Genomic DNA, 16957 nt, shown 5'->3' with positions numbered 1-16957 from the left:
CACCCCGTCCCTTTTATGCGGGAGTCCCCTCGGAGAACAGAATGAATATTTCGTTTTACTCGAACCTCCAGCACAGCGACACTCCTTTTTAACAGTAAAGAGGTCAGAAAATGAACAAATGTTAACATTTATGTACAATCTATTTATGTACAATTCTTGTTATGTGTAATGTGTTAAGTGCATAGTAAGCTGTAAATCAGTTTAACTGACTGAACCGCGAATGCGAACAAAAGCTTAACATGCAGTGTCCCCACACAGGCACTGCAGAGCTCTATATCTCTATACACTGACAGAAGCCGTCTCTTGGACGTGTTCTGTTCTATGTCCCAAAATGTTGCTTCAATTCCTATACGTTATCTCATAACAATGCCTTACTACAATTGTCACAATTCGACTGTATGGAGACTGGCGTTATGTGTTACGCGTGCCGTCTACGACGTTTTCTGCTTTATGTCCCTAAAACGTTGTGTTCTCTGTGACAATAGCAATGTACTGAACATTAATTACGGCGAACATTGTGTAATAATAATTAACAACTTCTGTTTTCTATGTTCTATTCAAACTTAGTATTTTCTCTTAAATAGTTCTTGAAATATATTGTCCCAAATTTCAGTTGTTAAATTAATACCGAGCAAAAACTGTGTTTCTGCTCTCTTGTGTGTTGTAGCTTTCAGCTAACCACCGTAATACTGTTAGAATCCTTTTCCAGCGTTGGACGATGATCGTATTCTGCCACTCAGCCTTTTCCTCAACTTTCTAAGGAGCGCGTACCCTATCAATAACAACAACTCGAACACCTCTGCGAACGATAGAACAGACATTCCTATCCACAGGCCCAGGGATCCACCCAGATCGGACACAAAATTGGCCAACTGTTGACAGAGCGTATACAGTTCTTTCAGTGAGCTGTTTTTAAGGTTGATCTAGTTGCGGGGAATTTTACGGCAAGGCCTGGCCAAACGGAGCTGCAAGTACTCAAGTTTTCAACTTGCGTTTCCAATAAACAAGGACTTGCGCGCACAGGTTTGCGTTGACTTGCGATGACTTGCGTTCACTTAGGTCGAAAACAAATTTGCACGCAAGTCACCGCAAGTTTTTCACCGTTTGGCCACCCAACGCAAGTCAACGCAAGTCTTGCTGTTTACTTCAAATACTGAATTGTAGCGCGCGCAGTAACATTGAAATGGCTTTTGACAACTTGGGTACACTTGCGAGTTCGATTCGTTTGGCCACCCAACGCAAGTCTGTACGCAAGTTCAACTTGCGACTACTTGCGTCCACTTGCGTTACCGTTTGGCCAGGGCTTTATATATCAGATTAGTGTTATTTTGTAGTCATTTCATATAATATAGATTGTTATTTATTTTCTTGCATGGTTTTCTATTATTATCTCGGCATATTAGCCTGCACTGCTAGGGGCCTAAGTTACTTACGTACTTTCTTACTCCTTTTAAACGAAAACATTTTATTGGTATTAAATGGTACAAAAAAGAAGCTACCAAATTAGGCTAAGTACTTGTTTAACCTGTTACCCTAAAAAATTAAGTCATTCGATCACAACCTATGACCAATAGAAAATTCAGTTATTTTTTTGTTTATTTGTTCTTATTTCTTATTTTAGAATTATATACGACTGCTTACCTCATAAGATCTCTCCTCAGTAATAGATTCATAGTTGAGTTCCTCGTAAAATATGTTCAGTTTCAGGACGTTTGAACTAAGGCCACTGAAACTGAAAATGAAATGTGAAATGCAACGTACGGTAAGCGTGTAAAATGTATCAGTGTTTATAATTCCTTGTTAGCAGATCTTTATTGAAAAAAGGACACAAGAGTCCCTGTTTAAAGTGACCTGGGGACAAGATTGCGTTAAGAGGGTCTGTATGGTGTCCTGAGATATAGAAATTTGCAAAAAAAGAAAATAATAACAACTACAGCAAAAGTACTTCAATGGAAAGGTTCTCATTTTCACTGTTGAAAGCTCGATACTTTACCAGTATAAGGCATGGATACATTTATTTGGACTGTGTCCCAGGTGTTAATTATTTGGCGGATTGTAGCCGTTGTGAGCTTTAAGCAACACAAGAGCACTTTAATATAATTACCTTGAATTTTGATTTTCAAGAAAATCAAGATATTTATTCTGCGTTTCCAGCCTGTCAATATAGAAGGGCTGAAATAAAAAAGGAACACATTATTTTAGATATATAGAGGTCCATTTCTCTTGTTTACGTGCTCTCGACTCTGTATTACTCCTAATTAGAGCGGTTTTTACTTGAGTGTCGAAAATCATTCGCATTTGCTTCAGTTTTGTACTACTACGCTAAGTGCTTTAGCGATTGGTTTTAATAGGCTTGCGCCACTTTCGAATCAGAGATAAATCCAAAACCAAATGTTACTCGCTCGCAAACGTTTTCCCGCGCATCGCGCCGTCTACACGTTTGCTAAGCAGATCACCGCTTTTGCTTGGTTCACCAGATTGTCTGTCATTTGTGATTAAGTTAAAAGATAGCATAGTAAAGCAAAAGTAAAGGAATTAATATGAACAAATTGGTATTTGCTACAAAACATAATAGGAAGAAATTTAATTCATTCCTGCTCAGCCTCAGTTCAAAAATTATAAAGTTAACTTAATAATGTTTGCAAAGAAATTATTTCTATGGATCTAAAAGACAAAACCATAGCTTTATTGCAACCAAATGTGTCTCCCCGACGTTAATTTTAAGTTACAAGCAACAAGATTAACTTTAAAAACTATTCAGCCCAACAATATTTCAAATCCCATATTGAAATCCGTTTCAATCTTCGTCGCTTTTGGCCATCCCTTCCTTCTTTTGTATTTGATGTGTTATTGAAGTGTGCCAGCATTGTTTTAAAAGGTTATTTTATATTTCAACGAATTCGATGGTCATTTCCCATGCCTTAGTTTAACGAAAATCTGTGTTACAGTCCTTTTAAGAGAGAAGCTGGTTTGTACAGATAAACCTTACACAGCTATAACCAGGAGCCCATGACACAAAAATTTGTCCTTGTTCAGGCTTTTCAGCATGTTCAAAAACGAGCACGAATAAAACGAAGACTGTAGCTAATAGGATACATATATATTTATTTAAATCCAACCTCAAAACCCTTGGATGGCCAAGCCGCAAATGATGAAGTAAGTTTAAAGACGCTTTCCCTGTAAAGAAATGATTTGTCAATAACTCAATCGTTTTTTAAAGAAAAATAGCAAGTGTATTATCAAGCATTTCACTGTTATTACCACTAAGATGCGGGAGGCAAGTCCGAGTTCGGGCCCAGGGCTTGGGTCGCTGGAATGCGTTTTAGCAAGACACTTAACTCTCATGGTGCCTCCGCTCTACCCATGTGTATGAACTTGGTAGCGATGAATTTAATGCTGGGGGTAACCCTGTTAAGGACGTTCGCGCTAATTCAGTCGGGGGAATAACTGCTGGTTTTGGCAATCTTCGTTAAAGCACTCGAAGATTTTCCGAATTATTTCATCCAATCAAAAACTAGCGCGAGCGCTCACGCGTACTCCGAAAGCAATCGCGCGTACAAATCGTCATGGTTGCTTAGCAACTTCTGGGACGAAAACCGCGGGCTCAGTCACTTCTCGGAGAAGCGATGTCGCCATAAACTGGCACTTGTTCCCCGACTGAATTGTCAATGCGCATCCCCACTGCGCACGTCATTCATGTCGCAACGTCATACCATTGAGCGCGCGCGCTGAGAAAACTTTCTAAACACATATAGGGTGGGTGGCCGTTCCGCTCACTTCGCTTGTAGTGTGCTCTCTTAAATGGTCGGTGACCCCTGCTTTTTTCTTAACGGATAACCTTTGTTAACTAATATCTACGTTTTGCAAGAAAATGAAAAAAATCTATCGAGTGGAAGTTTGTTTTTATTGTCCCACTGACGTTTATATTTCGCTTTTTGAGCTTTTCGTTTTCCCGTACGACAGTTTTAATTGCCTTTTTTTAGGGTTAAGTCTTACAAAAAGGATATCAACACTAGGAATTATTTATGTAACAGACGCCCTTCTACATGATGTGACTAAGATCGTTTGCCTTCGTTTACTTATTTTCAATATTTTTAACTTCAATCCTTGTAAACACTGCTGAATTACGCGCGTCAATTTTTCAAAATCAGGGTAGTTCCTCACACGCTTTCTCTCTGAAACGAAGTCGGTGACTCCAACATTTTTTTGCATTTCTGACACAAGTAACTCATCATCTGGCCGCAGTAAAAATTTCAAAAAATCTATCGAGTAGAAAATTTTGGCGCGAACGTCCTTAAGTACTAGCATCCCATCCAGGAGAAGTAAAAATACCCTTAGTCGCTTTTTGCTACAGAAATTGGGATAAGCCCCGACCAGCCTTATGGGCCAGAAAGCAGTTTTCATCCTTTTTACCACTAATCTTGCAGTTTTCCTTACATCAAATAAAAATGATTCATTTCTTACCTACATGGTGGTGGACACGGTATTGTGCAGTTCAGTTTATTTTGCTTAAACTCTTTTTGTACTCTACTAAGGCAGTTAACTACAACAAAAAATAAATGAACAAAATTAATAACACAACTCAATCTTACGCGAAACCTCTTAAAATGCAGATCTAAATTTTTTGTATGTTATTTTAAAAACACCGTTGAGCTAAAGAGTTGGTTTAGCTTCAATATAACTGTAAAATTTATATGTGGGACGATTAAATGCAGAGGGCCACACAACGTTAGGAAGACTATGGCACAATTGTTGTCGGATCTCACGTAGCTTGGAGATGCATGTACTAGAACTCACTCGAAGTGTATAAAACAGTAATTTTAAATGCACGGCTAGTACGACGACACTTGTGTTGGACAATTTATTTGGCCGATATTTCGACTAGTCAACTAGTCTTCTAGCCCTGTAGAAGACTAGTTGACTAGTCGAAATATCGGCCAAATAAATTGTCCAACACAAGTGTCGTCGTACTAGCCGTGCATTTAAAATTACTGTAAAATTTAATTCAGTGCCCTTCTTGCAATAAGCGCCCCGCCCAATTAACCTCTCCCCCGCCGCCTCCCCCTCGAGGATGTTTTTGCAATAGTCGCCGCTATTCCAAAAGGCGCTCCTATTCTTATAAACACTCATTTATTTCCATAATTGGACTTTCAAGTCGAGAATGACTTTCAATTTAATCGCTTACACGAAAGGAAAACTGAACATTTTAAAGCACTATCTAAGAACTGTCACGCATCAACGGGTCACAACATCAAATGGGATCACTTTGACATTCTAGCAACAGGGCGATCAGATATTCATTGTAAAATAAAGGAGACATTGTTGATTCGTGATTTAAAACCGGCCTTAACTGAATGAAAACGTTGGCAGTGAGAAACTTTTTCTCTACTAGCCATAATATTTGTTTTTTCTTCTGCAGATTTTTAAGTCTGTTTGTTGTTAATTAACAATATTGTCATTATTTTTAGATTAGGTACCAGTCTTTATTTCACGTTTAAATCTTATTGTAATCTTTTTAACGGTCACTTCTGAAGATGTATGTTGTAACAAACGTTAAGTTCTTAATTCAAAGTTTTTTTCCGACATGCGTTGTCTTGTCATGTTTGTCACCGCAGTGTGTTTTTTATTTTTATTGAAGTTAAAATGGCCTACGAATAAGAATGTCTACGATAGGGTAAGCCAGCTCTTGTTATTTGTTCACTTTATTGATGCCCCTTCAGCTACCGAACTTCAACAAGCGCCCCAGGTGCGGTAGATAGATAGATAGATAGTTTATTAATACAACTTCGCAACCTAAAAGGTTGATTTATGTCATATTTACAAATTTATAAAGCTATAAAAACTAACGATAAAATGTAAAAATATTTAAAGAACTATACAAGAGTGATTAAAATCCAAACTTAAGTACATTAGAGACAATAAAACTATTTCTAAATCTATTAGTCTTAAAAACAGGGTTAAACTGGCGTGACTTACCCACTGTCTTGTTGAAGATGTTACAAACTGGAGTAGCGTTAGAAGGAATTGGGAATCTGTACTCCATACATTTACATTCTTTCCTCTGATTGAAAGCCAAACAAGATTCTTTGCATGCCTGTGTAAGAAAGAAGCAGAATTTTTGGGTCTTAGCACGAAGTGGTAAAGGTTCAAGACCGCCAAAGAGACTAGACATTCGACTTTGCCATACCTCCCCGGAATAAATATTTTGATGCGTTATTATTACAGAATGTTTTTTTTTATTGAGGGAAGTGCCTGCTTTCGTTGAAATACGTTTGAGGTCGTGTATGGCGAATTCATCGAGTTAACATGTAGTGTAGTCATGAGAGGATAAAGGGTAAGCCGGAGTGAATCCGCCATATAGGCCTTATTCCAATGGTAATTCCTCTTACCTTATTATAGGAAATTAACGATACATGTTATTAACGCGAATTTCAAAAATTCGCGTTAATTTTATTGATGTTAATTAATATAAACACGTTTACTATAAGCATTTAACCAGAATTTTTCTTAAATTCGCGTTAATTTTATTACGCGTATATTTTGTTCGCGTTGTTAAAATGCTTCGTTATATTCCTATAATAAGGTAAGTTATTTTAAGACATGGTACCCAGTACTTCCGTAGATGTTAACGTGCGTTGCGTGGATGTTCTCGCGCGTTTTCAGGGGGACGACCAAAATTATCCCACTCCGTCGAACACCATGTTTTGATCTTTGCATTCTCGAGGGAAACGCTCGAAAACATGCACGCAACGCGCATTTACATCCGTGGAAATACTGGGTTCCATGTCTAAAAATAACTTAAGAGGGATTACCTGTGGAAAAGGCCTATATGGGGGATTCACTCTCTTACCTTTATCCTCTCTTTGTGTAGCGTATTCGCATTTCCAGTAGACAATTTAGCATAACATCGCGAATCGAACAGCTTTTAAGTCACTCATGGTAGCAATATTTGAAAATTGCATAATAATAGAATGACTGTTGCTTGATTTTTTTTTTTTCACTCCAGAATATCTGACTAAGATCGCGCAACTTTGAATAGCTACTTTTGTTCTTTCTTCTTCCAGGGAATAGAGGGGAAGGGGGAAAGGATGGGGGGGGGGGGGGGAAGAATGAGGGGGCAAATTTAATGGAAGAGTACCACCCGATTTTTTCCATAATTTTACTACTTCTGTCTGTGGCTGTGGAGACAAGTCATCTTGAAATCGCACAAACAAAAACCCAAACGCTACGAGATAACTCGCGTTTTTTTGGCAAGAGAACTGTTCCTTTTTATCGATAGTAATGTTATTGTTTCTTTAGTTTAATATGGCCGCTTACCGTGGCGGAATAATTGCGGACTTGGAACGACTGTCTGTAGAGGTTTGCACTCTCCAGAGTTGAGCTGTTGGAACATCTCTTGTTGTTAAACGGATCCTGCCTGCTGAGCTCAACCTGCAAAAATTATTTATTTGTTTACTTTTTTTACTATAGAACTATAAAACTATATTGGACCACATAAATACTATAATAAACAATTTGCAATATAAATATATACATGGATATTATCATATATTAATTAAACGTACATAAATGTGGAAGGCGCAGTGGCGTAATGGTTAGTGCGCTGGCCTCCGAATCGAGCGTACTTGGTTTGAGCTCTGGCTGGGATATTTTTACTGTGTTCTTGGGCAAGACGCAACGCCCCCACAGTGGTTCTCCGCACCCAGGCGTTTAAATAGGTAGTGGTAAAATAAATGCTGTTGGGTAACCCTGCGAAAGACTAGCATCCCATCCAGGAAGGAGTAGAAATATTGCTAGTGGCTTTATAAGATAAGCGTCAACCTGATGGGCCACTAGGCTCGAACGCAGACTTTACCATTTTATTAAAAATACTGTTTGATATGTTAATTATACTTGCTTTTCTCATTCCAACGGATGTAGCAAACCCTGGCGCAGCACTGAGTCCTTTCTCGCGAGGAAACGGCATCTCTCCTTGATTTGAAATGTCAATTCTTACTCCAGCCTCCTCAGTGAAGGCTCCTATATATTCCTGCTGTTCGATATTTAACTCGAGATTTAACCCTAAGAGAAAAAATAAAATACAGTTAAAACAAAAGTGATATATTCCACTAACAAGAGCGACATAAGATCTCTTGCCGAAAGTCCCAATTTATTGCGTTTAGACCCGTTCATTCGCTGGTTCCCTTAAGCAGTAGTTTCCCGTCGCCCCCTTTTTATCGATATTGGCTGAAAGAAAACTTTACCGTACGTCACGAAGACAATGCAAGTCTACATTGAGAGGAGAGCAGGGTGGGACAGAGAAATAGCCAATGAATATCCACCGGAGTAGGGTAGGAACAATGAGAAAATCCACTAGTAATGATGGATATAATAGTCGTGTATAAAGTATTCCTCTTCAATCCTCGAGGCTCTAAGGCTAGGTTATAAACAATTATTGGATGAGGTTTTTGTGATATCCGGAATAATCAAAGTCGAGGTACTGAAGTGTTATCAGCCGAAGCCGGAGGCTGAGGCTGATAACACTTATTATTCTGGATATCACATAAACCGAATCTAATAATTGTTTTATTATACATTGTTTTTCTGGAAAAGGAAGTAATGACAAACGATTTCAACCTGTTTCAAAACTTGTGCTAATTCCGGCTGGTCGTCCTACTAAATCGTGGAATAGTTCCTTCCCAATTTTTGTTGGTCATTTTGTGTTTTCCGAGACTTTATTGTCAGCAATTTTTGAACTTTGGTCAAACTATTTCTCTGTTGAAGAGGTGAATCGACGAACTATGAATTTCCTTCGCCGCCAGATGCCTGTCACATTGCTCTTGGAAATCATGCATTGCGCGCGCAACCTACAGATTAGTGAATAATCTGCTAGCAGATTATTCACTAATCTGTAGGTTGCGCGGATTCCCAGAATTAGCTGTAGGCTCTTAGCCAATGAGAAGACAGCTAGTGACTACAATGTATAATAATAATTGTTAACAGTGGCTAAGATCGTGCATTATAAACTAAGCAATGCTGGGGGTATAATCTGCGATATACGAAGTTGCTTCGTGCTATGGTCACTAAGGGAAAAACGTTATCAAATAAGTGCATAGTTAGCCACTTTTACATGGCTAACTAAAAAGCACTTTGTTAAAAAAACAACAACAAAAACAACATTAATGGAACAGTTTTGCTTCTAGTTGAATTTTGAAGTATGCCTTCTTACCATGTGATGGGCCAGGTTTGTTGGACTTTAACACCGGAGCTTTCTTTCCCGTTTTATCTTTCCCTCCGTTAAAAACGTAGCAGTTACCGTATGCATAATGCCAGTAACGTGTCCAATACATACTTGAATAATTGCTAGAAAGAAAGAGAAGTGCAGTTTAACTCAGGAGTTTAATAGGTTTAATTTGCAATCTATGATGTCGCCAGACAAACAGGTGATAAAAATAAAGGAGAATAATCCATTGTACAATAAGTTTTCTTGCCGCAAATCTTCTCAATGAAATGCTGAAATTATAATAAATATGTTTTGACAATTAGTTATGGAAACTAACAACAGATTGATTGGTTGATTGATTGACATGCTGACTGACTGTCTGTCTGCTTGACTGTCTGTATGATTGTCTTACTGACCATCAGACTTTCTGACTTTATGACTGACTGCATGATGTATGGTGGATGTGATGAATGAATGAAATATGAATGAATAATGAATGAATGAATGAAAGTAGCTTTGAGTGCGCGTCTGAGCGGTCTGTTTTTCTTTTTCTTCAGTCTTTGTACATGTAGTTTCAGAAGAAATTAAAGCGAAGTTTCGCAAAAATTGATGGAAGAGCACGCGAGCTGTGACAGTCTTCGGCCTTTAAAAAAAGGGAAAGGTTGCTATCCTTTAATTGCAGTGAATTTCTTATTTTCCTTTCGCGCGGAAATCCGAGGGGTCATGGCTTAAACTCCCGGGGGGGGGGGTTACTCCCATATGTGGCCTATATAGGTATGTGCCGCCCGATAGGGTATGGTTTTTGAGGTTCTCGGTCCTTAAATAGGGTATCATTTTTGCTCCTTTTGGCAATGAGTTCCCGGTGTGATCCTTAGATAGGGTACCTAGATTCTATAAGCTAAAATAAACGCCCAGCTAAACCAAAAAAGGTATTTTAAAACTGAATTTACTGTTCAGTTATTAGTAAAGCGATTTTATAGAGATTTGTGTGTTGCCGTGCGCGGTTAGCCGTTATTTGGGTCGTCATGGAACGCTTCTCCCCTTGAATAGGGTGTCATTTTTCGGTTTTGGGCCTTAAAAGGGTATCAATTTTCGCTTTCTTTATCCTTAAATAGGGTCAGGGTTTAAGAACCTTGGCGGCACACCCCTATCCGAAATTTATGGGAGTACCCCCCCGGACTTAAACTTAGCTTACCCACACGCGACTCCACGGTAGGTGCACGACAAGACAAAATCGTCAAACTGATGTCCAAACGGCATCAACTCCTCAGCCCCCGCCTCCGCCATGATCATAATCATTTCTTCCCTGTCTCTAAAATCTGTGTCCAGTGAATCAGGGTCCTCAATGCCTTCCTCTTCCTCCTCGTAATGATCAAAATTAAACGAACCTGGCTCATTGTCAGGGCTGGTGACTGCTCTTCTTTTACGTCTGGCTCCTGAATCTATGTAAAATAACTGAATTACGAAGCTGTGACTTTCTAAGAAAACGTTGAAATCCAAGATGGCGGATCCAAGATGGCGGCTCTAATGACGTCACATGACGTCATATGACGTCACAGCCAATTAAAATTATGTCATCTTGTAGAGTAAGCTAAGGGCTTTCTTCTCAGTACAAAATATTTTCGCTACGCCTTAATATAACGAAAACTCCGGGGAGGGGTTCCATCAACCCCCCCCCCACCTCCCCACTTGTACGATGGTGGGGGTATGAGTTTGCTTGTACGTCCGAGTTAATAAAAAATATAAAAAGCGTTCCCTGGTTAAAAAGTTTAAGAAAATATAAGCTTTCGGCTATTAAACTATAGCCTTAAGCAAATGTAAAACACGGATCTTGAGTTTTTTCTGCTTCCTCGCCTGAACTCTGGAACAGTCTGCCTGTTTTTATCCGCTCATGTGACAATTTTAAATCCAAACTCAAAACGTTTCTTTTTAAAAAGCTTATCATGCTTAGCGATTTTTACTTTTTTTACGCTTAATGTACAATTTTCATTGTTAAGATGTATACAGCTCATTTTAACGAGTTGTAATCGATTTTATTATGGTTTAATTTCATACGTGTTTTTCTAATTATTGTGAAGCGCCTAGAGTAGGCCTGGATAGGCGCTATAAAAATACTTATTTATAATCATTTATAATGTTTTCTATTTCAGTAAACATATAATCTTGTTTTATATCTAATAATTGGTAGCCACCAATTTTTTTTATGCACCGTGCAAAATAGGATATCATTATCTTTACATTATTTTTTATACAAAATCGCAAACAACGGGATTAAAAACCTCATGACTTACTATTCTTTTTGGAAGTTTCTTCTTCAATGTCCTTTCTCAGTTCGTCAGGGAAAGAATCAATAGCACTCAATCTTACTGCATTGAAGTTGCAAATAGTAATCATAGGAAAGTCAAGACTCTGGAAAAGAAACGTACAGTCAATGGGATTCAGACATACATTTTTGCAAAAACATTTCGCTTAAGAGTAAATGTATATTTCGCTTAAGAGTATATTGTTCAGAAAATAAATATTGGCTCTGATTAAACATATATGCAAAATAAAAAAAAAAAAGAATGTGTAATTCAGAATTTGAGCTATTTTTAAAATAGGCAAAATATCAAATTTCCGTATTTTGCGAATAATCTGCCTTACAGATTTTTATTTAATTTTGCATAAATGTTTAATCAGAGCCAATTCCTAATTTCTGAAATTTTGAGGTGGGGTCATACATGCAGATTTTGAGAAAAACGTCATTGAAACTACTAGTGCCGAGTCCCCTCTAAACTGTCTAAAGCACGCGATCGTACACTTTGGCTATTTATTGATCTCAAAAATGTAGTAAGCCACCTTAAATTATATGATATTACAGTATTGATGTTTGATTGGAGCAAGAACTGAAATAACGAGCGACAGCTCACTGGTAAAATCATTTTTTATCAGCATTTGAATGGTGTTACAATCTCTGGCATCACGCGTGCGTAATTTGTTTGTAAGTAAAATTTGCTGGAAACAGAACGCACCAAATTCAGAATACGCCAGCTTCAATTCAAGGACGACGTCTGCTAACAATAACCCGATAGCTGATATCAACACAAAATCGTGGTTCCGTTTCTGGATTTAACCAGAGCTCTATCTTTAGAAACGAGATTGGTCACTGAAGAGATGCATTGAAAATAAAACGCAAACACAACTAGGTAGGTGGAGGAACTCGGACGATTTTGTCGTGTGGTTAAACCTAAATAATGGCCAGCTTACACAAAGAGTGATAGATCTTAAGTTAAACACCTTGTCACCTCAATTAATTAATTTATTTATTCCTCCATTCATCTATTCCTCTACGAATATACGCAGTCATATCATTTGTAGAGTTGTATAGTGATCGTCAATATCAAGCACTAATTAAATTGGTTTGACTAAAATGAACGTACTACTCAACCAAGCTACAGAAGGCAGAATTTCAACATTATGAAGTGCAAAACAATTAAAAAATTTAATTAAAAATATTAATTAATTATAACAATGTCTAGTCTTCAATATGAAGCGGACCACAAGGTTTACTTCTCGCTGTCCATCATCGCAGCAAATACAACAGAATATTAAAAACAGTAAATCATACATTAAAGGTATGAATGGCTTTCCTACCGTTTCGTGTTCTATAGCGACGTGAGTGCTCAGCGGTCGTGCTTTATACGTATTAAACAAAGTGTTAATCTGCCACGTCGAAACCCCCAAAGCGGCCAGAAACAATAATGTCCAAAAGATTTTCCTTATCAACTGCTTTGAAGCGAGGATTCGAGGCGGACCGTGGCCCGACGTATACTCGAAATAGTCCAAGATCAAAAATCGAATGGAGTACTGTTTTTGTTCCTCCTCTTTGTCTTCTTCATCGTTATGAGGTTTCTTGAACGCTGTCTTCATGGGCGTTTCTATGTTCCTCTTGAAGGTGTCCGTGTGTTCCATTGGAAGCGTTATTTCGCTGATGCTCTTTTGTCCTTTAAGCATTGATGGTTGTTTATATACCGATCTGTAAAATGTACCGGAAAAGGCAAAGTAAAGAAGTGAGCCAACAAAAGAAAAGAAAACAAAAGAACATTTTTAGCTTTTCCCTTTCGTCACCTGTGACACGCAAGGGAGGCCATTATTGAAGGATTTCCTCTCATATTAGCTCCGAGAAGCTTTGATAATGAACGCAATCCACACTATGGTCTATTTTAAACCTATGTCCGCGCAAAACCCTTTTGGTGTTATGGTGACCACAAAGTTATGGACAAATCTAGTTATGAATAGAATCAAAATAAATTGATAAAATCTCAGACAACAACAACATGACAATAACAACGTTGTATTTTAGTATCCCCATGGCACTGTTTAAACGTTTGGAAAAGAAACGGAGATGTATATTGGTGAACACGGTAATGGTAATAATCTGAAAAGCCCAAAAATTAAAATGTTTAATGTTTACAAATTGTCATTTTTTCATCCTGAAGATGGCTAAATAGTCGAAAAAATTGAAGTTGGCGTTTTGTCAATAGTGGTTTTTAGCTTTAACTTTTGTTTAATAATTTTAATATATAATTTTTGGTAATATTGAAATATTTGAATGTGTATGTGATCATGCCCTATATTTTTTCTCTGGATATTAGTTTCAAGAACGAGAAAAGCACAATCCTATCCAATTCAAAATTTTGTCATATTCATTAAGGGGTTTAAAATTACAATATATAACATTTATATACTCTAGAAACGTTTCCTACTGAACTGGTATGGTTTCACTTTCCATCTTATACTCACTAAGACTGAAACAGTGTTAATCGAGGCCTGGAGATGGGAGCTCGAGCACGAGGTTTTTTCTAATTTCCTTGTCCGAAAAAAAAAAAAAAGGATGATGACTGCATAATGGGGTTTAACATGCGGATGATCTGCACTGATTCACATGATGCAGCCTTTACCAAATATTGCTCATGCGCAAATGTTAAGCCGTTTTAGGAATTTTCAATTAATTCATGTAGCAACCGCCAACATTTACGTTTCACACCAAATTGCGGAAAGTTCAAGTTAATGCTATAACTGGCCTACTAGCGGTTATTTAGGATCTCTTGCGGCGAAACCATGATGAGAAAAGTGCTCCATATTTACACTTTCTAGGAATAGCAATATACCACAACGCTTGACTTTTTATACGTAGAGACTGAAGGGAATATCCAGCATTTTGTCTCTTGATTCAAAAAATCTTGACATGTTGTAAAACTTGTTAAAAAATTGAGCGATGTTGATCCTTGTATCAACATCGAATCTCTGAATCAACGGTTGGGGTCACAGTTTACCATTACGTAAACTGGACAAATCTCTCTGGACACATTATCTTTCAAAACACCCCTTTGTAACAGACCTAGTGGAATCTTTCTCCTCGCCGGGTTTTCGGGATAAAAAAAATCACTGGGTTGGCCAAATTCCCACTGGGTCAGCTTATTTTAGACTAGGTTTTTGTAACGGGTTTATTCCAGGAGGAACTCCTGGTTTATTCGATAAAAACATGGCCAATTGTGGAAAATGTGGGGTTTTCTGTTACTTTTCCGTTATCCGCCCGCAAAGTGGCTGCTTTATAGTGACTAAACTGAAGTAAGAAAAGAAGAGTGTTGCAAGCAATAGCGTGGGCAGGAGGTACGCACAGTTTTTTAAAATACCACTCTAATGACCCCACCCCTTCAAATATGGACGCTATTGCTTTGCAGTATTTTCTTTATCATCAGCCTAATGACACTATGTTGTATACTTAAGGGCCCCAAAGTTTGCATTGTGATGAGATATTATGGAGATATTATGGTCCGAAAGGCTTGTCGATGTCCGGGGGAAGGCATCCTCCCCTGGAAATTTTTTAAAATTTGGAAACGTTCTAATGCCATTCGTCGCATTGAGGAACCCCCTTCGAAGTGCTTTTTCTTGACAATTTCGATCCCTTTTCGAGTGTGATAGTCATCAAAATGTGACGAGGACGAATGGCTGTCCGTTCCGGAACTAGAATTGCTGGGGAACTTTCTATAGCTTTCGACTTTTGTAGTAGCTGTTGTTTTATTTTTATTATTTTTTTGTCGGTTATTCGTTTGCAAAAATACGCTGGGGTTTCAATTCACACTGCACAGTCACTGGGGAAGCATAAAAATAGCTGGGTAAAATCTAAATGTTCGCTGGGTACTGGGGAGGCTAAATTTTCACTGCGTAGGGGAAAATAATCCACTGGGTCGAGTTTCGCTTGGTCTGTTACAGAGGGGTGTTTCACATGTCCATTATCAGCATTGGTTGCCCTTACTTTTCTAAGTAATAGTTGGTTGAATGATACTTAATTTAAAGAAAGTCGAAAATAGTACCAGTTAGTTATAGAATATTCAATTGAAAAACCGTACGCGACTGAGCTTCCGTAGCAAATATAAAAGAAAGGCCTGGACTACCTGGTAGGAGAGGGGAAGCGCGGAAGGCAAAAACATTATTTTGTCAACAGTTATTGTTTGGGCCATTTGCCTGTTCTCAATGAAAATTTGGACTGTCACTTTCTGTTTAACGTTTGTCATTTGTCCACCTTTCCATTAAAAATGTGGTCTGTTAATACCACAGTGCAGTCCGTTTAGATAGTGAGGTAAAAAAAAACATTTGGTTGGTTAACCCCACTCGATAAGACACTTAAACAAGTCATCAAAGTCTTCACACTGAGTAGTCTTGAAGAGTCACAAGAACCACCAAAAGTGAATAAAACGACAGCTAAACTGTTTTTGTTCCGAAATGTAAAACTCGTTTGTCCTTTAACCCATGAACTTAATAATAAGTAACGTTTTTTTTTTTATTATTTTACGACGATAACCATTACAAAAACTAAAATAATTAGCATGCGAGCGTTCGAATTTGAGACTATATTAGCCTGTTCGTATCGGTCCGTCGTGATTCAGTGTTGACATCTGTTCGAGAAGAAATAGTCACCATCAAGTTACATTTTCAATTCTAGTTCATGAATAACTTGTAATTGTTTGGCTATTTAGTGAATATCGACATGTCAGAATAAAAATCATTGGATTTCCAGCTGAATAAACGCGTATAAGAAATTATAATTATCCAGCGGTGAAGACCGTTTTCGACGCCAAAAATATCAGATGAAATAGTAGAGTATATTTCCTCCGCCTTTATAAATAAGGTCAGGTGCAATCTAAGAGAGGCCATGGGAAAATGTTTTTGATCCTTTAAGGTTGCTACCATCTCACTTATATTACCCCCAGTCGAGTTAGTACATGAAGCCGTTTTTCTTTAACATAAAAACAACAGAACAAACACTGAATTGGGTATCGCAGTGTGAATATTACAGCATTTTCGACCAATTCTTTCACTGTTCGACAATGAGAAACTGATAAAATAAAAAGTTAATTAATCTACAGTTGAATACAGCAGGCAAATGAAAAGAATTTTAACAAAACCGATCACGTCTTTCGCAATAAATATCCAAGTTAGTAAATTAATTTGAATTTCATAGTTCAGTTATCACGGACTAAGCCACAACTATCGATCTTTGAAGCAGTGTTGAGTAACCACACAATCGACAACTGGGAAAATACCGAGTCCTCAAAATGTACCGTACCGGACACAAATGCTACGTATTACAATTAAAATGTAATGAGATCTTACTAACCTTTATAAGTCTTGACAGGCTTCTCTTTAGCGAGCTTTGCGCGTGCTATATCGGCTCTCTTGTGGATTAACGTCAACTAATAAGGCAAAAATCGC

General features: G+C 37.9%; 1 protein-coding gene across 1 annotated transcript in view; it reads right to left on the bottom strand.

Annotated features, from left to right (window-relative positions):
• Window positions 1-111: 111 nt before the first annotated feature.
• LOC144656024 (epithelial sodium channel subunit alpha-like) overlaps window positions 112-16957 on the bottom strand; it is a 17116-nt gene continuing 270 nt past the window's right edge. The window contains exons 1-13 of the mRNA XM_078516277.1: window positions 16863-16957; window positions 12836-13217; window positions 11494-11611; window positions 10398-10644; window positions 9209-9342; window positions 7898-8061; window positions 7318-7431; window positions 5977-6094; window positions 4465-4543; window positions 3120-3177; window positions 2105-2172; window positions 1642-1732; window positions 112-872 (exon numbers count right to left, since the gene is read on the bottom strand). The exon at window positions 16863-16957 is cut by the window's right edge and continues 270 nt beyond it. Of these exons, the coding sequence (XP_078372403.1) occupies window positions 693-872; window positions 1642-1732; window positions 2105-2172; window positions 3120-3177; window positions 4465-4543; window positions 5977-6094; window positions 7318-7431; window positions 7898-8061; window positions 9209-9342; window positions 10398-10644; window positions 11494-11611; window positions 12836-13195 (1731 nt within the window). The 5' untranslated portion in view covers window positions 13196-13217; window positions 16863-16957 and the 3' untranslated portion in view covers window positions 112-692. The remainder of the gene's footprint in view (window positions 873-1641; window positions 1733-2104; window positions 2173-3119; window positions 3178-4464; window positions 4544-5976; window positions 6095-7317; window positions 7432-7897; window positions 8062-9208; window positions 9343-10397; window positions 10645-11493; window positions 11612-12835; window positions 13218-16862) is intronic.

The sequence above is a fragment of the Oculina patagonica genome, chromosome 1, assembly GCF_052425735.1.
Source record: "Oculina patagonica isolate OP01 chromosome 1, crgOcupat, whole genome shotgun sequence".
Taxonomy (NCBI): Eukaryota; Metazoa; Cnidaria; class Anthozoa; order Scleractinia; family Oculinidae; genus Oculina; species Oculina patagonica.
Note: the sequence above shows the minus strand (reverse complement) of the source record. Positions and strands in the feature narration are given on the sequence as shown.